At 40.8% G+C, this 23,054-nt stretch overlaps 1 protein-coding gene across 1 annotated transcript in view; it reads left to right on the plus strand.

Annotated features, from left to right (window-relative positions):
• The first annotated feature begins 6 nt into the window (after nucleotides 1-6).
• Kcnmb4 (potassium calcium-activated channel subfamily M regulatory beta subunit 4) overlaps nucleotides 7-23,054 on the plus strand; it is a 90,926-nt gene continuing 67,878 nt past the window's right edge. The window contains exon 1 of the mRNA XM_008830043.1: nucleotides 7-413. Within this exon, the coding sequence (XP_008828265.1) occupies nucleotides 78-413 (336 nt within the window). The 5' untranslated portion in view covers nucleotides 7-77. The remainder of the gene's footprint in view (nucleotides 414-23,054) is intronic.

The raw sequence follows: 23,054 nt of genomic DNA on the forward strand, positions 1-23,054 counted from the left end.
CCTCCCGCCCGAGGCGGTCGGGCTCGGCGCCGGGGGCGGGAGGGGGCGGGGAGCGCGCCAGCCGAGAGTCGGGGGCGATGGCGAAGCTCAGGGTGGCTTACGAGTACACAGAAGCCGAGGACAAGAGCATCCGGCTCGGCTTGTTCCTCATCATCTCCGGCGTCGTGTCGCTCTTCATCTTCGGCTTCTGCTGGCTCAGTCCGGCGCTGCAGGATCTGCAAGCCACGGCGGCCAACTGCACGGTGCTGTCGGTGCAGCAGATCGGAGAGGTGTTCGAGTGCACCTTCACCTGTGGCACCGACTGCAGGGGCACCTCGCAGTACCCCTGCGTCCAGGTCTACGTCAACAACTCCGAGTCCAACTCCAGGGCGCTGCTGCACAGCGACGAGCACCAGCTCCTGACCAACCCTAAGGTAAGAACGCTGGGGGCTCCCGCCCGGCGGCGCCGAAGGTTTTGGGGCAGCGCCCGGGTTAGACCCCCGCGCGGAGTGTTCGGAGTCTGTGGTTGATAGGAGGAGACGCGCGTAGCTGTACCCAGACCATCAGCCGGTGCATCCGGGAGCTCCTGGGCTCCGGTCCTCGCAGTGGCTTGTGCGTGGGACTGGTGGTACCCACACCCTCTCTTTAAACACCTGTCTACCTTGTGTCGGATTCTGAGCTCCCGGCCCAGCCCAGGTCTCGCGCCTGTGGGACGGATTTACCGAAATCCAAGGAGCAGATAAAGTTAACTTTGTCTTCGAATATATCCCCTGGGTAGTGGGCACACTCTGCACAAGGTCAGCCACTGCCTGAGCCAAGAACTCCCACGGCTTGACCTGCCTTGAGAGCGCCTAGGTCTCTCTCTCTGCTCCTGGAAAGGTCTTTTTGCCTATTAGGTCTAAACGTTTTAACTTGGGGTCTAAAGAATCCAGCGAGAAATTGTTTAGGTCTTTTGGGGGGTGCCTGGAGGGGTCCTAACCACCCTGTGTTTAGGGACAACCAGAAGTCTGGAGAACAGTAAAACTTACTGAAAATAGAAAGCCCTCAATGAAATATATTGAACAGTCCTTTCCTGACAACTTTCAGTGTCACAACCCGAAAAGGAAAAAAGAAGGGGAAAAAATAGATAAAACCTGGTTAGGACTTGCGAGCCTCCAGAGAGCGGAGAGGGAGACTCAGAAAACTGTTCCCAGTGGAGAAAAGTGCTTATAAAAAGCAGTGTCCTCAGCCCGTGAACTAATTGAGCTTTGTAGCGCACCTGCTTCTATCAAGAGTTTCTCTTTGATTCCTGTGGCCCTTCCTGCCTTCCTTGTGGCTTACCTATCAAAGTAAAGGTGGGTATATTTTTAAAAGTTACCGACACTTTTCGTCTTTGTGAGGGTCATGCTTGAAGACTAAGCAGGAAATCAGTCCAAAGAATGAATCCTGTGTACACAGGAAAACGTTCTATTAAATGTGACAAGGGAACATTTATATTAGCCCGAAATTTAAAAACTGAATGTTTAAAATAAGCTCACCATTGCTCTGTAGTTGAACTCCTGGCCTGCTCAGCTAAAGAGTAATCATTAACTTGAGAAATTAAAAGTAATTAAAAAAAAAAAAGATTGATCCCTCATAGGAAAGAGTTCCTGCTAACACGTGAAGATTCATTTGCCTTTAAAATGAAGATAATATAGAAGTCATATAGAGGTAAGAATTTAGAATATAATGTCCAAGCTCTTGAACAAGGCATACTATCTCAAAGACAGTATCCCCAAGTTAATCCGCTTGGTGCTTAGGATTTTGAAATCTCAATTTTTTCAAATCAGAATTGAAGCAAAATATCAAAGAAGGGTGCCAAGTAGTAATTCAGTGATGTTGAAAATATGTTCAACTTTGTGGTTTAGGAGTGGTTATAGTTGATGAAACATTGCTAATTATCATTGAAATAATGGTTGAATCACTAATAAATTCTATGCAGGTGCATGTACACACATATACCAAGATGGTTGATATCTAATCATGACATAAACAAATAGAATTTATCACAGGAGAGCAACCTCACAGCCTCCAGGCAGTTTTGCAGGATCTCGCAGCAAAAATAAATTGGAATCATTAGGACATCAATTTTTAAATCACTTGGAAGCAATCACAATGTTTTATGTAATACTAAAGTTCTCTCTTCTTCACTTGCAAATGATCTCTTTTCCTCTCCGTGCCAGTTAAGAACTTGGCAATAATTGTTTTGAAGATGTACTGGAACAAATCATAAGGTGAAGTATTCATGAAGTGAAAGAACTGGAAAATGATGTATTTTATGATACAGAAAATGTTGAGTGACCTCTACATCAATTGAGGCAAGTTCTCCTCAGCCAAATATGTATCTCTTTGTCCAAATGATGATGTATTATAGTATTTATAGAACATAAGTTTATTCTTTAACATCACGTCTCTATTTCTTTTGTCAATTAAGTACTCAGTTTAGAAACTTTTGTGAGCAATTGGTAATGGAAAAATTCAGTGTAACCAAAATATTGTGGTAGAGTCAAGTGCTTAGGCAGATGAAGTTTCTACAGCGTCCTTGCAGCCAGGCAGTCCTGTTGCCCTGTCCTCATTGCATCTTGCCTAGGAAGATCTACTCTTTGCTGTGCCTTACTTACCTTGCTGTTGAAGGCCTGGTCTTCTGATATCTGTTCTGCCAGAGACCCAACCACTTTCCACAGTCTCCTCTTCAAATCAAACCACTACAAGTAACCGTTGGGAAATCACTTCATATAAATAGAGCAAACCTTTTTTTTTCTTTGCATTGCTGAAATAATGACAGTAAAAGGCAGGGGGAGGGGACAGATATTACAAATATGTAATTTGTTAAGCTGTCAACTGTGGAGGATAATACTGAACTTTAACTAACAATTTCTTGAAAGTATCTTTAGGTCCTATTCAGTTTATTTTTGTATCAAATTGTTATTGTTTGAAGCAGTCATTCTAGCCATGTGATGAACTATTCAGGTCAGCTAATTGCTTGGTTAGGGAGATGATCATCCTGTGGATTAGCCATAGCAAAGTCTAAACTTTTAGATCACCTTCCTTTGACCACTGCTACCATCACTGAACTGCCTCTTTGTGGATCACAGGTTTATGTGCTAAGAGCTCTGGTCCTCCATATGGCTGCACAGTGGAATTATCTGGGAACTTTAAAAAGAAATTCTTAGACTTAGATCCAATTCTCGGGCACATTGACTTGGTCTTGGATCAGACCAGGATATTGATGTATTTTTCACAGCTGTGCAGGTGATTCAAATACATATATAAGAGATGAAAACCAGTGTCTTGAAAATGTCCTCATCTGCTGTGCAAGAAAAGCAGCATTGGCCTTGAAAATGAATTCACTATGATTAATGTTCATATTTTCAGTTTAAAAAATAAGGGTGTTGCTGATAGGAAGGTAGTATATAAAGAGACTGGGGGAAATTCTGAAGCGAAAGAAGAAAATCATTTAAAATTAGTGTGAGAAAGGTCTTTGAAAACTGATTAGTTTAAATAAAACGAACTTTTCACAATTGTGGACTTTTGCACTGTTACGTTCAGAAGATGGCAAAGATAAATTTTAAAAAACTGTCTTGTGTGTGGTACAAAAGTGGGCGATTAGAGGCTGTGTGTAATTTTTAATTTGAGGTTTTAAATCTGATGATTTAAAAATAAGAAAACCCTAAAAACAAAGGGTAAGTCTGTTTCTAAGAAACCAATACTTTGAAGGTGAAGAATGCATCAGAAAACAGTAACTGGGATTGGAAAAGACTTTGGGCTTGAAGTAGATCCAGGAAGGCAGGTGCACAGAAAAGGCATTGTCGCTACCAGTCACCTTCCTGGTGTCCCAGCATGCTGTGAGGACAGCAAGGCTGCTGGCCTGATTCTTGATCTTCTTTGAAATATATGTTCAGCTTGGAGGAGTCTATCAGACCAGAGCTACGTAATGAAAAGATAAACCTGACCAAAGAGTTGTACTAATGCTAGTCTTTAGTTCCTATGAAGAAGTGGCTTACTTTGGATGTTTTTCTTTGATGACTATATTAAGTAGTTGAGCTTATTTCTCAGGATCTATTATGATCAAAGAATGGAACAAAAACTGGAAGAGATACAAAGATGAGTTTGCTGACTTAGCAATTACTCTGTCAGCTATGTGCTTCCAGGTTTCTAGAGTAGGAGAGAGATCAAAGCAAAGTCCCAGCACTCACAGAGCATGAGTTTTGGTGGAGGGTAACAGACGAGAAAGAAATGTGTAATGGAAAGCCAGGTAGTGATAAATAGGTTTTTAAAAAAGTTCTGGCAGGGTTAGAGCATAGATGGTGATGGAAGAGATGCAGGCTGCTCTTGTTACAAAATGTGCACAGAAAGTGGGTCTGATGGAATGACAGTTGCAGAGACCCGAAACATGTTAGAGTTACTCAGGGATGGAAAGGACATGAATAAAAGGGTATCATGGCTGTCTGGAGATAGAGGGCTTCATATGCTGAATGAATAGCAGGTACAGAGGCTCTGAGACAAGTGGCCTCCACTGCTGGGTCTGTTTGAAGAACAGTGAGAACAACAGTGAATCAGACATAGAGCAGAGGAGGGGACATTAGAATGAGATAAGGGCTTTGGGTTTTAGTCTAAACATAATGGTAAATACTTAACATTGAGCACAGCTAGAATAGGAAAGACGACTTTTGGAAAAATGTAAACCATCCCTCTAACTGCTGAAAATGTGTGTGTGTGTCTGCCTTTGTATGTGTATGTGTGTACATACATGCACAGGTATGCTCACTTATGCATAGTGAGAAATACAGAGGCAAGTTTGGAAACAGGGATTCTAAGAATGGGCCAAAGATAGTGGTGGCCCACTAGTGGTGGGTAACTTTGGTAAAATTTATTGTTGAACAGAATATGAGGAATGAGGGAAAGAAAAGTTGACAGTGATTCCAAAGTTTGTGGCAAGCATAACTGGGCAAATGGAGATGCCTTTACTGGACAGGAAAGACTTAAAGGAGTGGGTTGGGAGGAGCCTGGATGAAAATCCAGGGTTCAGTTTCACATATGCCTAACAGGCATGCAAATGAAGATGAATCCTTGAGTCTCTGCCCTCAAGATTATAACCTAACAGAGAAGAAATCAGAACATAGGCAAAATGCCGAGTTCTACAGGAAGATACAAATATATGACAGGAACATTCAGAGGGGAAAGTTAGGGAGAAATATTTGTGCAAAAAGATACGTTGACCAGGATCCTTTGAGAAGAAAGATACCATCTTGGTGAAGAAAAGAAAAGAGGAATAAAAAAAAAAAAATCAAGGGAGAGGAAATGCCAGAAACAAAGCCTTGAACTGTGAATGTGTTATGTGTTGGGGGATCAGCAAGTGGATTGGTATACCTGGAGCTTAGGGTGCAGAGAGAGGAATCATGGGGGAAGGTGGGAAGGGAATTGGGGCTCACTGTGTAGAGGTCCTTGCCTATGGCACTGTGCCACATGACCACTAATACTCATAAAACAGCCTGACTCTACTTTTTAAGAATGGGCCTGAACTCGGAGGACACCCATTGCCCCAGATGTCTCTTGGAACTGCATCCTGCATACAGGCCTCACCCATATTTTTATTCACAACTGAGTCTCCAACTTCAGTTTTTGGGGAACTACAAACTTCTAGCCACTCTTATCAGACTATCTTACCCTTCCATCCCTAGGCATAACACATTTTACACACACACAAGGACAAGCAGTTCTTCTCAATCTTCATTGTTTTCAATGAAAATCCATGTTGCCTTTCAGCACTTTGGTATGTTAATTCTCAAGCATACCCACAGTCATTCACTGTCTTTGGGTGGAGCAGCAAATTGAAGTTCTGAGGAATCAAGATCAAGTGCCCAGGTCACAAGAGCACATGGTTCAGTGACTTTGTAGTTCTTTGGTTGCAAGGTTAAAAGTCATTAGTCTAAATTCTATCTGTTTTGTAAAAGTCATTCCTAATTTGCCTGCCAGGGTGGGTTTGGTAGACATTGGGAAGCCACAGTAGAAAAAAAGTACCTCAAGGGGCTGGAGAGAAGGCTTGGCAATTAAGAACACTGCTTACTGCTTTTGCAGAGGACCCAAGTTTGGTTCCCAGCACTCACACAGTGGCTAACAAATATCTGTAACTCCAGTTCCAGGAGATCCAACGCACTCTTCTGATCTCTGCAGGCTTTACCCAACATGGGTGCACTTACATACCTGCAGGCAATAGACTCATACACATAAAATAAAAATAATAAAATGTTTTTCTAAAAAGGAACACCTCAAAGATATTCACATCCTAGTGGTTAAAACATCTGTGTATCTATGTTACAGAGCAAGGAGGAATTGAGACGGTAAATCACTGATGTTAAAATTGGGAGATTATCCTGAAATCTGTGTGTAAACCCTGTGTAATCACTGGGGTCTTTTAAAGTAGAAGCCAGAAGCAGAGAGGAGGTCAAAGTAATGCAATTTAAGAAAGACTCAGCAAGCTGACCCTAGTAGCTTTGAATCCAACAGGGCCAAACAGTGCAGACAGTTTCCAGGGAAGGGGAAAGAAAGGCAAAAGAATGGGCTCTCCCCTGTATATCCAGAAAGAATGCAGCTCAGCTGGAGTGTAGACTTTAGCCCAAAGAGACCTACTCTGAACTTCTAACATCCAGACTTGTAAGATGATAAATGTGTAGGTTTATTTGTTGCTAAGTTTGTGTCCAAGCAGCAAAACCCATCCAGAAGAAAGTGTTTGAGCAGGTGACTAATATGATTAGTTTATACTGAGGTGGTCAGAATATGCCAGACATGTTGGTATACACTTGCAATCCTAGCACTGGGGTTCCTGAGGCTAGGGCAGGAGGATGACAGGTTTATGGCCAGCCTGGACTACAAAGGGAGACACTGTCTCAAACAAATAACAAAAGAATATATTAATTGCTCATCTATGTTATAGCTCTTTAGAAATAAACTAATCTATATATCTGAGATTGCTTTTCATGGTCTTCTATAATCTCCATTTGTGGATGTTTATAAAGATATCAATTTATAACTCCCCCAAATTATGCCTTAAAAATTATCAGAAACAAAAAACCAAACATTTATGATGTTACAACACATTTTATTTACAATTTGAGGAAAATGTATTTATTATATCACAAAGACTTCAGAATTATGAGGCTTTCATGAGTTTTTGCCGCGTTTTATTTATTTAAAATGGTTTGGGCACTTATTTATGAATGAAGATGTCAAGTTTTATGTCCCTTGGGTTTAAACATTTTCAACCTCCAGCAGAACTGCATAATCAGCTGAGTTCCTAGATCAAAAGCACATTTATATCTCAATATAATTACTCACAGGAAAATGCTGAGCAGAATGGTATTTAATATTGTACCTGTGTCTGTCTCTCATGCTGTGCGTTCTTTGCTCTTTTGGGCACAGAAATCAATGTGCAAAATTTGGCATTTTGATTTGTAGTAATGTTCTATTCTTTAAAAATAACTAGTGTTATAATTACAGATCTTGGTGTGTGATATCTCTCTCTCTCTCTCTCTCTCTCTCTCTCTCTCTGTGTGTGTGTGTGTGTGTGTGTGTGTGTACGTGCACTCAGGTGCCAAGGTGTAGGTGCACAGGTCAGAGGACAACTTTCCAGAGTCAGTTCTCCCCTTCCACATGGGTCATCAGACTTGTTTAGCAAGCACCTTTACCCACTAACCCACCTCGCTGTCCCTACTTTACTAATTCCAGTCCAACCACACAGCAGCAGCATATATCAATGTCATAGTTCATTGGAGAATATAGATGTTTAGTCCACTTTTCCTTATAATAAGTACATTTATGTATTTCCTTTTCTCACAACAGCTTCATTTTTAAAATAAGTCTAAAAAGTTGCAAAGTAGGGCCGAGACTGTAGCTTAGTTGCTAGTGTTTGTCTAGCATGCATGAAGCCCTGGATTCAATCCCCAGCACCACATAAACCAGATGTGATGAATACTTGTAATCTAAACACTTGGGAGGTGGAGGCACGAAGATTAGAAGATCAAGGTCATCCTTGGCTACTTTGCAAGTTCAAGGCCAGCTTGGGCTACATGAGACCCTGTCTTAAAGTGTAAAAAACAAACAAACAAAAACCAGAACTGAAAGCCAGACAATATTGCCACTACTGAGTAACAGCAAGATAATCAATTCTATTATGATTATCTTTTTTTATATGAAGAATAAAACTGTCAACAAGCTTCATTATTATTTCCCTCAATCCCATTTCTCTTTCAGGGTTTTTGTTTCTGTTAATGATATTCATTTTTTTCTTTTTTTTTAATAGTGAAATTTATTTTGTCACAGCTTTAGAGTCCAGATGTCCAAAGTTAAGGTGTAGGGAAGGCCAAGAACCCTCTGGGGTCGCTATGGAAGGATCTCTTGCAACCTTGCTCTTGCTTCAGGCAGTTCCTTGGCTCTCCTTGCACCGTTCTGCTCTCTGCCCTCATCCTCACATAGTGTTGTGTTCTCCTTGTGTGCATGACCATCTCTGTATCCGGATCTCCCCATTTTATAATGGCACAGCCATACTGTGTTAGACAGAGCCCACCCTAGTGATCTCAACTTAATTATATCTGCAAAGACCTTGTTTTCAAATGAGACCACTTTCCAAGATACTAGTCAGCAAAATGTCAACATGTGAATGGGGTAAAGTGGGAAATTTAACTGATAAGAGGCCCTGTAAGAACACTAGCAGAATCTGTTGAGCCCATTGACTTTTCTGATCTTACCTCCCTCCTTGTTCTCTAGTCTGGCTCCTTCCCCATGTATCTTATCCTGCCTACACACATTATCATGTGCCCCGTCATTCAAAGCAGAATCTTCTTTATTTTTCTCTATCCAGTTGTTCAGTAAATTCTGTAGGACTATGTCTTAAATGGTCTCCTTCCTTCCAACTTGAGGTTACACTACTTGAGCTCAGGTTCTTACTATTTCATATCTGGATACTATAAATCCATCCTAAATGGTCTGCTTATCCCTCGTTGTAGTTTTCTGAGGTATTCACTCCAACACCCTTCTCTTCTACCAGATCATCTGATACATAGAAGCTGTTATCAATCATTTTTAACTTTCACTGCTGCTTACTCAAGACAGTTCTCTTTTGCCTCAGTTATTATAATACTCCTTCACTAGTCTCATTCTGTCTGGTCTATGTCATCTTCCAAACTGGAGCTTTTCAAAGTGGGGTCAGCATACTAGCAGCATCAGCACCATCTGCGAACTTCTCAGAAATGCACATTCTCTGATCCCATTCTAGATTCACTAAGTCAGAACTTCATCTAAGTTCTGTGTTGGAGTTCAAGAATTTTTATAGAAAAAAAATGTATGAGCTGCATATGTAACTCAGTGTTTGCTTAGCATGTACAAGTCCTAGGAGGGGGGGTGGGAGTGGGAGAGAGAGGAGCTACCTAGTAATGTGGAAGAAAAGTGGAACAGTATAGAGAAGATAGCCCAAATGAGACAAAAAGGAATGCAGGCTGGTGGGACTTAGATTTAGGACAGAGAAAGAATAAAATTTAGATAAAAGACCAGAGCCAGACCTTTCAGCAGTGAAGTTTGCAACAGTGAAGGTTGCAACAGCTTTTCCATGGGATTGTAATCTGTGCACAGGTGGGAGGGGTGGAGGTGGGTTTTATATAAGTCTGAGTTAAGGTGTCCTTGGGCCCTTTTCCTGGAGTTGCTTGCTTGGGCAGGACAAAGAAGTGTTCTGTTAATCTGCATTTTCAGCACAGATGGTTATCTGGTAACAGGGGTACAAGGACAGCAGAGAGACATTCTGGAAAGAGGAGTGGGTTATCTGGCTTTTCTGCAGCTGTGGCATTATATCAAGCCCAGGATAGGGATATGACTAACTATTAACAGTGGGGCTGGAGTGAGATACTTATTTCAGGGAACTACTGGTTTCTATCAGGGACAATTTTTTAAAAATAGATATTAATCCTAGGTACATAAAAATTATATTAAATGTAAATGGACTACATCCCCAATTTAAAAGTCAGGGATTAGTTAGTCCAGAAACATCAAACTCAAATGTATTCTCTTTTCAGGAATAACACACAATTTAAACACACACACACACACACACACACACACACACACACAATAGCACAGAGAGGTTGAAAGCAAAAATATGCAAAAGCATTGTTCATGGTAGCAACAAAATGGGAACTACTCAGACATCCATTAATTGATGAATGGATAAATGTATATTTATATAATGGAAAATTATTTGGCTATAAAGGGGAATGAGGTGAACCTTGAAAACATGCCAAGTTTAAGAGGCCAACCACAAGTTCTTCACCAAAATTTGCCACAGTCTCTTGCTTCAACAGTGCTTGAACAGCACCTGGGACTTGACTTACCACCCTAGGCTGCCACCTTTGCCATCTCCTTGCAGTGCCCTCAGTCTACCCCAAGGCCTTTGCAAAACCTCTTCTATCTGCTGCCATGACAGTTGAGTCCCCCTTGAAGGTACACCAGAACTACCAGCCAGACTGGGAGGCTGCTGACACCACCAGGTCAATCTGGAACCCTATCATCCTGCATTTTTCTGTCTCTGTCTTACTACTTGGACCATGGTGATGTGGCTTTGAAGAATTTTGCCAGCTACTTCCTTCCCAGAGCTCATGAGGAAGAAGAACATTCTGAGGAAGTAATGAAGATACAGAACCAGTCAGGTAACTACGTCTTCCTGAAGGATATCAAGAAGTGAGACCATGGCAACTGAGAGTGGCACAAACGCAAAGAGGTGTGCATTACCTTGGAAAAAAGCATGAATCAGCCACTACTGGCACTGCACAAACCAGCTACTGACCAAAGTGACCCTCACTTTGTGTGACTTTATTGAGACTGATTACCTGCATGAGCAGGTAAAATCCATAGAATTTGGCAACCATGCAGCCAACTTTTGCCCAGTGGGAGCCCACAATCTGGCATGGCACAAATATCTCTTTGACAAGCATATGCTTGGGAGGAAGTGATAAGGAGAGCAAACTCCCTGGTCACCAAGGCAGTGCATGCCTGCTCAGTAAGTTGTACCAAAACATCCACATAAGTTCCTTAATTTGTACCATTCTTTCAAATAATGAAATTTGGTACCAAAAAGAACCCAACCACCAAAGGCTGCATATTATATATCCAGAATATGGAACTCTATACTGTAATGACTAAAAGTGAGTTAGTGGTTATTTAGGACATTTAGGACTAGAAGGTATAAGGTAATTGAATATGATAGCTAAAAGTTTTTTTGGTGTACTGAAAATATTCTCAAATTGTGGTGAATATACCAAAAATCATTGTTTTATATATTAAGTCAGTGAATGATAGGTAGATTACATTTTAATTATGCTGTTACACACAAAAAATAGTAATATTTATTGAAAATCTTAGCATGTTGGATAACTTTTTTGAGCTTTTAAAAAATATTTTATTTATTTTTATTTTATGTGTATGAGCATATTGCCTGTATGTATGTGAGGGCACCTGTGTCATTCAATACCACGGAGGTCAGAAGAGGGCTTCGCATTCCCCTGGAACTGGAATTAAGAATGGTTCATAGCTGCCATGTGGGTGTTGGGAATTGAACCTGGGTCCTTTGCAAGAGCGGTCAGTGCTCTTAACTGCTGAGCCATCTCTCCAGCCCCTCGGATAACTTTTAAAGATATGTTATTAGGTAGTTGATGCTAATGCTGCCTTTTTATTTTTAAATATATAGTTTTTGTTTTGTTTTTGATTTTTTATATTTTATTTATTATTTTTATTTTATGTGTATGAGTGTATTGCCTGCATGTAGGTGAGCGCACCCGTGCTGTGCAATGCCCATGGAGGACAGAAGAGGCCATTGGATCCCCTAGAACTGGAGTTACGGACAGTTGTTAGCTGCCATGTGGGTGCTGAGATTCAAACCCAAGTCTTTTGCAAGAACAACCAGTGTTCTTAACCGCTGAGCCATCCCTCCAGCCCTTGTTGATTGCTTTTTGATAGGGTTTCCCTAATCACAGTCTGCCTGGAAGTCACGATATGAACCAAGGTGGCCTCAACCTTGCAGAGATCCACTAGCCTCTGCCTCCCAAGGTCTGGGATTGAAGGTGTATGCCACCATGCCCAGCAGAAATATATATATTTAAAAATAGCAACTTTCTAAGTGAAAGTTTGTTGCAGGGTGGCAAGATGGCTCAGCAGGTAAAACCACTTGCCTCACAAGCCTGATAATCTGAGTTCAGTCCCCAGATCTCACAGTGGAAGGAGAGAACTGACTCCCAAAACTTGTCCTCTGACCTCCTCATGGCCATGGCACGCATATGCCCAAATACATAAATACACATCATACATACACACAGAATAACAATAATAAATAAAACAAAATTTTCTTGGAAAATTTATTTGTATATGTAAGGCAAAAATGCAAATTTAAAGTTTTCCTTTTTAAGATATAATATTCTGTTCTTTGAAAATTTCATGTAATGTATTTTTACCATATTTACCTCCTATTTCTCCCCCTAGCTCTTCCAGATCCACCTTCCACCTCCCCAACCCCTCCCAACTTTGCGTCCTCTTTTCTTTTTTTCCAAATAACCCCCAAATCCAGTTTATGATGACCATTATACTGTGTGGGGCCGTCCACTGGAACATGGTGACTTCAAGGGACACAGCCTTGAGTAAGATTGACCCTTCTTCCCCCAGAAGTCCCCAGTTGTCAGTAGCTTCTCAGCTTGGGAGCCCTTCCCCTCCATGCCGGAAGCTTGGCTGGATTGATCTTGTGCAGACAAGCATAGCTGTTGTGAGTTCATGAGCGCAATCCTGTCATGTCCAGAAGACGCTGTTTTGCTCTGATCTGCCCCAACCTGACTCTTAGAAACTTGCTGCCCCCTCTTCCACAGTGGTCTCTGAGCCATGGGAGAATGGTAGAGAGTCGCATTAGATGCATATTTAATTTAAATTCAAGTTTTAATGGAATATGATTTTAAATTTACAGAACTACATTATGAAAGCATAAATAAAATGTAGATAAATATTTAGATAAGTTTTGGGGCTGGGCAAAGCCTTTCTAAACATGATACCAAGAACAGAGATCATAAAGGAAAACACTAATGGCACAAGTAAGGGAAAAGGCTCTACTTTAAAAAGAATGTTGAAATTGAAAGAAAACTGTCAACTTCTAGAGAACATTTGCACTGCTGTAGGGAAATGATTAAAAAGCCAATATATGAAGAGGACTTGGCAATGTAAGTCCAGCTTTTCAATAGAAAATGAGGGTTACCCTGGGCCTTCTCTCCAGCCCTGCTTCATATATATCAATAAAGCTAGAGAGATATTCAAAGAGTAGAGACAGCTCAGTAGGAAAGTCAATGCTTAGCATGAGCAGAGCCCAGAACCCTGGGTTCAATCCCTCAGAACCCTGGGTTCAATCCCTCATGCAGAAGATCAGATAAATGATAGATAGATAGATGATTGATAGATAGATAGACAGACAGACAGACAGATAGATAATAGAAAACAAGGCAAATGTGTGCACAGACACTTTGATGAAGATTGCAGACAACTATGATGCATATTTAATTTAAATTCAAGTTTTATAGATGATGATAGACAATGACAGATAGATGATAGACAGATGGAAATACATTTCCTGCCTCTTATGTTGAAAAGAAGGTAAGGACATGGTCAGTCTTGTGCATTGCATATTTCCAAGGAGCAATTCGAAATTCATAGCAAAATCCTAAATACATGTAAGTTTCTTTGGGATGTCGTGATAACGTACCACATGCTGGGTGGTACATTAGCTTAAAAACTACAGAAATTTATTCTTTTATAGCTCTGGAGACCAGAAGTTCCCAGTCAAAGTGTCAGCTGGTCCATGTGGCCTCTGAAGATTCTAGAAACCATCTTTGCTTCTTCATGGCCAGTGGTTGCCGCAGTCTCCACCATCCCTTGCCTCGCACCTGTGTCAGCCCAGTTCTGTGCCTTCTAATGGCCCTCTGTGTGCGTCTTTCTTTTTCTTCTTTTTATAAAGACACCAGTCATTGGATTTAAAATCACTTGAAACCACTGTGTCATCAGCTAATCACATCTATAAAGTCTATTGTCAAATAAAACATATTCTGAGGCTTCAAGTGGGCATTAGTTTTCTGGGAAAACCAGTTTATGCCAGTACCGTATGCATATGTTGTGACCCAGTAGTGCTGTATTAAGCAGCACATTTTCAGGGAAGAACAATATGGATATGTGGAAAGACATAGCTATGTACATTTTATTTTCAGTATTATACCAAAGAATCTAAAACAACTTAATTGTCTAATAATAAGGCACCTATTATAATAGTGTGGGTGTTGTATTTCTATATATTGCAAAAGTATGTATACTGTTTAATAGATAAACATGTATATAATGAAATATTGTATGTTACATTTGTCGAAGGAATATTTTTCCATAAATAGGTGTTTATGATATATATTGGCAAAAAGTAGGTTACAAAACAGTGTGATTTCATATTTGAAAGAAGTAAAGTGTATGCCTGTGGTTTGTATAAACATACACACACCACTAATTTTGTATCTTTTTTTAACTCCTTCCATTATATGTGGTTTTCATTTTACCCTTTTCTTTTTGCTACCAGTGTACACTGCTTTTGGGCAAATAACAGAGACATACCTTTATTTGAAAAAATGCAAGAAAATATGAGATTTGACTTTGCGTGTTCATGTAAATTTAATTTTTTTGCTTGGAAAGACAACCTACAAAGGTAAGATAAATGACAAGACGAGAAACACAAAGCCCTCATTTTTAATTTTGACCACCTGTAGCTTCTAAACTTATCCAGTAGAGATGGCTTATTTTTCTCTCTAACCCCAGAAACATTACTTCAAAGTAAATGCTCTGTGAAACACACAGGTAAAGACTAGAAAAGTCACCTTGAGAATTAGTATATGGGAGGTGAAGCTGTCCGTCCCCAAAACCGTGGTCTGTTGTGCCTTGTAAACCATCTCAACTGTTCCACCTGCGGCCACAGGATAATGGACTAGAGGGGTTTCTTCCACTGCGCCCAGCAGAAGAGCACCTGTGATTCACTCACAGATCCAGGAAAATTGGTCACATAGCAGGCGTTTGAGAAGCTGCTCTAATAACACTGGAACAAAAACTTGTGAGAATATATGCATACAGATGAAAAGTATCAGAAACGTTTTTGTTAGGAATATTTACTTAGGTACTGCAGAGATGGCTCAGTGGTTAAGAGCACTGGCTGTTCTTGCAGGGGACCCGGATTCAGTTCCCAGCACCCACATGACAACTAACAACTGTTTGTAACTCCAGTTCCAGGGGATTTGATGCCTTCTTCTGACCTCCACGGGCATTGCACATCATGGGTGCACTTACGTACATGCAGGCACTCATACACATAAAATAAAAATAATAAATAGAATATTAAAGACAAGACTATTTACTTAGTGTCCTAAATGAAATAACAGTAGTAATCTTGATGATGGGTACAAGTGGAGCTTACCTGTAATCCCATCACTCAGGAAATAGAGGTACTTGGTAAATATCTGTCAAAGTAAGGATGCTAACAGTGTTTTGGTTTGTTTTGGTTTTTTGGAGACAAGCTCTCGCTATGTAACCCTGACTGACCTAGAACCCACAGAGAAACGCTTCCCTTTGCCACCCAAATGCTGTAATTAAAGGTGTGTATCATTACAACCAGCTCTCTAACAGGTATTTTAAAAAAATTTTTTTTAAATTTTATATGTATGAGTGTTATGCCTGCATTTATGTAAGTGCAACTGTGTTGTGCAAAGCCAGAGGAGGTCAGGAGAGGGCATCAGATTTCCTTGGAACTGGAGTTGAGGGTAGTTGTTAGCCGCCATGTGGGTGCTGGGAATCGAACCCAGGGCCTCTACAAGAGCAACCAGTGCTCTTAACTGCTAAGCCATTTCTCCAGTCCCCTCTACAGGTATTTTTGAGTAATCTTACCTATAATGGTTTATACAAGTAGATATTTTCTGCTGGGTAAGAATTGAGAGTTTGAGGCCAGCCTGAGCTACATAGTGAAACTAAGTCCCAAAGAACTGAACACAAAATAAAAGCACAAAATCGGAAACAAGAATGAGAAATTACAAATACCAGATAAACGAAATGACATCAGGAGTGCTTAATGGATTCTATGCCAGGACATCTGGAATCCTGGGCCAAGATAGAGATTCTCAGTGGTGATATAAACATCTAAAATAAAGCAGTGTAATGAGTTCTACTTAAAAAATAGACTCTCACCATAGAGGAAATAAAAGTTCCCAAAGAACTGTAATTGTGTTTCCAGGTCAATTTTGAGAAAATAGATAACTTTTATCTGATTTTGTATCACAGAAATAGAAATAAGGAAAAGTCCAAATTCTTTTTATAATTATTGGATTACATTGGAACAAAACCTGTAATACTATATAAAAATAGATGAAAACTATCACATAGCTTTTCTTAAGAATATTCTCTTCATGACCTAAATGAGGTAACAGTAGTAACCTTTGTGATAGTTGTGCTAGTGGCTTTAAACCTTATTTTTACTTAACTAGGTTTTCTAAGTAATTTTTCCCCATGGGCCTGTGAGATGGCTCAGCAGGTAAAGGCACTTGCTACCAAGCCTGATGACCTGAGTTTCAGTCCCAGGACCTACAAAGTGAAAGGAGAGCCCCAGCTCCCATAATTTTTCCTCTGACTTCTACATGTACACTGTGGTATGTGCATATGTACTTGCATACTCAGGAGTATACACACACACACAATATAATTTTTAAAACTTTAAAGGAATATGTATTTTTTCCAGAGTGGCCTTGCTTCAGGGACCACAGTATGTGTGTAGATTATGGGTCTGTCACTGGAGTGGGGCTAATTGTGTTAATGTTCATAATTATGACATACTGCTATATAGTGAATATGCAAACAGTGACAGTAGAAATTAAGACAGACAAAAGGGGAAAATTGTTATTCTGTGATAATTATTTTAATTTCCTTACTATGCAAAAGTTCTTAAGCTCAGGGAGAAAAATGACAGAATGGGCAGAGATGGTGGATGGTTAGTATGTGAAGAACTTCTAATTTAAAAGGAGAAATGAAAGAAACTCCATGTTTTAACTAACAGAAAGTTACAGTGTAACTAGTGCTTGTTTGTTTGTTTGTTTGTTTTGAGACAGGATCTCACTATGTAGCCCTGGCTGGCTGGAACTTGCTATGTAGACCAAGCTGGCCTTGAACTCACAGAGATTCTCCTGCCTCTGCCTCCCAAATGCTAGGACGGTAGGTATGTGCCACTATGTTTGGCTTGTAGCCAGCTTTGTAAGGAGATGAAGTAGGTACCATCTGGAGCTGCTGGTGGCAGTGCAGCTGATCAGTCAGATTTCTTCTGAGCACCTGATTGTTGTCTTTGAATGCACATTTTTAAAGTGTGTGTGTGTGTGTGTGTGTGTGTGTGTGTGTGTGCATGCGCGCGTGTGTGACAGTGTACAGGTGGAGGTCAGAAGACAGCTTTGTGACGTTATCTCTTCTTACCATGTGGGCTCTGGGAATTGAACTCAAGTTGTCCAGCTTGGCAGCAAGTGACTTTACCCACTGAGATGTCTCGCTGGCCCATATGTCTTTTTAATCTTCTGATCCCTGCATATATGTGCAAAGATGCTTGCGAAGTTTGTTGCTTCTTTTTAACTGGTAAAGTCCAGACACAGGTTTGGTGTTTTCCACCAATGAATAACTTTGGCCCGACTGTTCAGTGACATTCAGACGGGAATGCTATAGATCTCTCTGTGTGCTCCATCATATATCTTACAGCTCTGAGAGCAGCAAGATGTATTTCCAAAGCAAAAACACAGCACACAGAAGAATGTGCCCACATTCCTGTTAAAATACAGCAAAGAAATAATGAATCGAGTTCCTCCTTTCAGTGTCCCTAGGTTGCCTGTGAATGTGGTTTGCCACTCTCTTGATGCAGAAAAGCCTACAGAATAATGCAGATCAAGAGGTCAGGTCTTCATGTTCACTTTAAGAACACCATTGAAGGGATTGGAGAGCTGGATGGGGGTAAAGCACTTGCCATGCAGACATGAGGACCTGAGTTTAAATCTCCAGCACCCACATAAATGCTGGGTGGATGTGGCTGTCAGTGCCCTCTATTGAGAGGCAGATGGGATCCTTAGGGCACACTGGCTAGATCAGTAAGATCTGAGTTCAAGTGAGAAACCCTGCTGTGGTGTATAATGTCAAGAACAATTGAGGAAGACATGACCTGACGTCATCCTTAGGTTTCCAAACCTTGGGTGTCCATGAACATGAACACACACATACATGCACATCTGGACACGTGCACCCACACATATACACACCACACATAGATAACATAAACAATCAAAAACCAAAGACCATGAAACTGCATATCTAAGAAAACCACAACATACCTGAAAGATGTCACTTTAAAGAGGCAGCATGTGCCATTCTGAGGGTACAGTGATGGAGTAGGGATGGAGTAGCTATGACCAGGTCAAACCATGGGACTGGACCATAGGATCAGTCACCCCAAAAGAATGCTCAGTTTTGGGTGGTACATATTTAAAAATGCAGAGTGTTGCTGAATGTAAAGATTTCGTAGTCACTGAGCATCTCCAGTGAGTCAAGCAGGTAAGATGCGCTACCACACACATGCAGCTCAAGGTCAAACTCATCCACATGTGAGCTCCTTCTGCTACATTGAGACAATCCTCACTGAAAAGGAATAACTCTTCCCAAGCCAGAAAAGGAGGCCACATAGAGGGAAAAGATAACCCACAAGAAACTAAAGAATCAAAAACCTATGACGTGGAAATAAATTCAATGTGAAATAAGTGCTAATAAAAGTAAAAAAAAAAAAGTAGAAGAACCACAAGTAACCGCTAAGCTTGGTACCCAGGAATGAGGATTGATGAGAAGACATTTCACCTAGTAACCAGTCCTGTTGTTTGCATCTTACCTAATAAATGGTTTATGGTTTATTTTATTAATTTGTAATGAAATACCAGTGTGACCAGATATTAAGTACTGTGCACCTTAGTTTCCTCATTTGTTAATAGAAGGCTTCTAATACAAGCGTCTCTTGGTGAGGTTTGAGTGAGTTAATACATAGAAAGCACTGAGCACAGCACCTCACACGTAAGCATTTGATGAATGTTCACTATTGCTATTGTGAACATAGTTTAAAGAATCAAATAGCACTGTAACTTTATTTGGGTCACCTGCTTACAGGACACCTCTGCCTCATGCCTTTTGTTACCCAAAGACACTTTTGTGTTTACCTGTCTTTTTTCTGGCATTTACTTCCATGTTCTGGTATGTCTACATTTTAGATACCGTTGAGTTTGTCTATACTGGGCGGCCTGATTGAGCTTTTGTACACCATCATGTTCCACACCGCTTTGCTTTGCTTCACTCCTTAAGTAGGATTGTATCATAATTTCTGGTTAAATTAACATTAACAATATATACTACTGTTGATTTCTATAGCTTTTTTTTTCTCCAGCTAATACTCTCTTTTAAAGAAACGTTAGTTATTGTTTTGGTTTCTTATGCTTCTCTCTCTGTGCATGTGCATGCTTACAGCGTGCATGTGGAAGTCAGGGGACAACTTGTGAGAGTCAGTTCTCGCTTTCCACCATTTGAGTTCCAGACACCAAACTTAGGTCATCAGGCTTGGTGGCAGGCACCCTTATCATTGAGCCACCTTATTGACCCTAATACTCCTTTAAAAAAATTTTTTTTCTTACTTTCCAATGAACCTTTCTCTTCGTTTCTCCAAAACTCCCCCACAGGATTATGAGATCCCTTTGCATACTATTTTCCTTATGGTTATTCACAATAGGTAATCTTTATTTCCACTTCCTCTCTTAATTTCCTAGTGTTTCTGGGCTCTTTCAGCCTGCTCTCCAGCCACACCTGAGGTCTGCTACATCTCCGTCAGATATCTTGATTCCTTGATTCCACTCCTTCCTCTTTCCCAATGTATTCCATTCTGTTGTTGTTGGAGTCCAGCCTGATCTAGCCTCCTGACAAAAGAGTGCATGGACAACAAAATTTTGGGAACTTGTATCTTTATAAGAGTTCTGTTTCTAAGGACTTAAGATTACAACTTTAATCAGAACATTTGTTATTTGTTAGCCAGTGCCCAGGAATCACTGTAGGTCCGTACCTCCAACGTCAACAGAAGTAATCAGAGTTCTACCCAAAGTTACCCTCACTGAGTCCAGACCTTTTTCGTTTCCAGGCTGGTCATAGGTTCATGTACTCCTCGTAGGATATATTTCCCACTATATGAAAAACAGGCTTAAGTTAACAATAGCATATTAAGATGAGTTGGAGAAGGGGGTGGCACAAAGAGAAAGAATATTGGGAGTGTGAGCCATTTGAAATTTACCTGCTTGTGACATCTGCTTAAAATGATCTAATTCTGTAAATCCCAGTCCTCTATTGTGGGTCAGATAGTCTATTGTATAGTGGTATCTTGATGGTCCGTAGGAGAGATATTCATGCAAACCTTACTGAGACCCATGATAACTAATGACTTCTCAGAAGCAGATCAATTATTAGACAAAGAAAGTACAAGTTTACTTTATACCATCAGAGCTCTGTGTGGGCTATATAAGTCTCCTGTCTGTCACCAACCTCTTCTACACTATTGTATATACTAGTGCAGGTGCTGGTCCAGACAGGGGAGTTGAAGCAGCTTCCAACTCTGTGGTCTGGAGGAAGTTTTCCTGCTCTGACTGCCACTACAATTCTAGGGTTATATGTTTCTCAGTAATGAGTCAGTAGCAATCCAAAAATGTTGGCATGTGTTTCATCCAGAGCATAAGGGGCCTAGCAAGCTTCATGCTCCTTTCTTAGTTTTAAGGAGTGGCTAGTATAGCAATCAGTTTTCATTTTGGAGGACTATCCAGAGACTAGTAAGACCAGTTAGACCTCAACGCATCATTGAAGTGACAGGCTCCTGAATTTCTCTTGCCACATCTGTGCTTTACTCAGGAATCCAGGACATTTGATGCTCCTTGCTTTCCAGGCCCAGTCAGCATAACATCATCATAATACAGACAGTGCAGTACTCTGTGGAACTGTGAGGGTCACGGTCCCTGCAGGTGAGACCATAACAGTGCCAGTGTGGTTGTGAGTAAGAATAAAATTTGTGCTGTCTCTGCTGGGTGAAAGCAAACTGACTATATGTAGGCACTCTGTCCGCAGAGATGGAGAAAAAGAGTACTGGCCAGATGAACAGCCACAGAATAGTCAGAGGTAAGTTTACTTACTCTAAGAGGATAGAGTCATCCCTGATTCATTTAACAAGACAATTGTTTTCCAAAATCTGCCTTCAAAACCCAAGTAAACAAGTTGAATTTGGATGTGAGAGGAATACTCATTCTGTAGCTCCTGTGAATTCCCGAGGGATGCAGAATTATTTTATTCTTTGTTTTGAGAAGGAGGGATGCAGAATTATTTTATTCTTTGTTTTGAGAAGGAGTGGATCCTTTCAGAGTCCGTCACCTTCCTTCCATGAGTAAGATGGTCCAAGCCTGAGTTAGGACAGTCACTAGGGGTGACTGTCCATTCTGTGCATTTGTGTATGTGTAGCAGTCATACTTCAAATATGCATAGGAGCAGTCATAGCAGTTCATGGACTCCGTGGGCCTACTGTGATACCAGCTCTGACTATACTTCACTCTTCTCTGACTTCGTGAGCTCTTGCTCTGAGTACAGTCATAGAGTCCTCAATGATTGAGTTCAGCACAGAGCCAGTGTCTGACAGTACTCTAAATGTCTGCCCTTTCCTCACTGCCCTGTTGCTCTGGTCAGTGTCTGCACATTTCATTGAGAAAAGCCGGAAGATACTGAATTGGCACGACCTGAGGTTCTGCCACAGGGTCTTTCTTCAAAGACAAATGTCTCGCCCTCATTCATTTAGGAAGTTTTAAGCTTGGGATTACAGGAGGATGCCTGCCTTGTGTCATACCGCTTCATAAGGCAGCGTTTTACCAAAAACGTCATTATGTAGATGAAAGAAAACCTTAGAAATTTGACCACCTATCTTATCCCTCCAGGGTCCTATAATTAATTAGCTATTGTCAAAGATCCCTGTGGGTCAAATTGTTTTTACTCAGTTCACAAGCTCAGTGAGTCAGGAATTTAAGAAGAACACAAGAAAATAATTACCTCTGCTCCAAGGTATCTGACTTCTCAATGGGAAGACTGAGAGCCTGGATGTGGGAACCCTCTGAAGTCATGTTTACTCACATGTCAGGCAGGTGCTGCTCAGAGTTGGTTGGAGACCTCAGTTCCTTTCCAATACAAGCCTCTCCATGGTCACCCTACTTGTGTTAGAGCTTCCTCACAGGACAGTATTTTGTCACCAAGGACAAGTGTTCCCAAGAGATGCAGGCAGAAGGTCTATCACCTTTCTTAATGTAGCTTTTAAAAATCATATTTCATTATCTCTTTAGCAATTGCTGTCTCATCCACATTCTAGGAAAGAGGAGCTACACACCCCGCTCCCTTTTGCCTTTTAGTAGAGGAGTGTCAACTTAACATTGGAAAAATGAGGATGAAATGGACTATATAGAGAAAATGGATTCTGCCGCAGACAGCACAAAATCATCACCAACATCTATCTTCATGTTAGGGATCTTGTCATGGACAGGGCTTCTTGGTCTTCTTTGTGCAGAAGTGATGGGCATAATCTTTGGTGGAATATGCATCCGTACAGCCACATGTTGAATTTGTGTACTTTATAGTGTACAGTACAATACCCATTGTCCTCAGTTAGGCCATCTGAATGTGTGCATGAACCTTTAAAAAGTTTTATTTCATTTCACTGTTCAGTATGGTCATGAGAATACTGGCCATCTCCTGGAAGATTTCATTAATTAATTTTGTTACAAGATGAACACAGTGCTTCATGCCTGCTGAACTCACATTCTACCACTGAGCTACACCCCAAGCCCTTTCTTAAGGATTTAAAATCATGACCATGAGCCACTGAACAATTTTTACAC

Source organism: Nannospalax galili, unplaced genomic scaffold, assembly GCF_000622305.1.
Source record: "Nannospalax galili isolate Female #2095 unplaced genomic scaffold, S.galili_v1.0 scaffold74, whole genome shotgun sequence".
NCBI lineage: Eukaryota > Metazoa > Chordata > Mammalia > Rodentia > Spalacidae > Nannospalax > Nannospalax galili.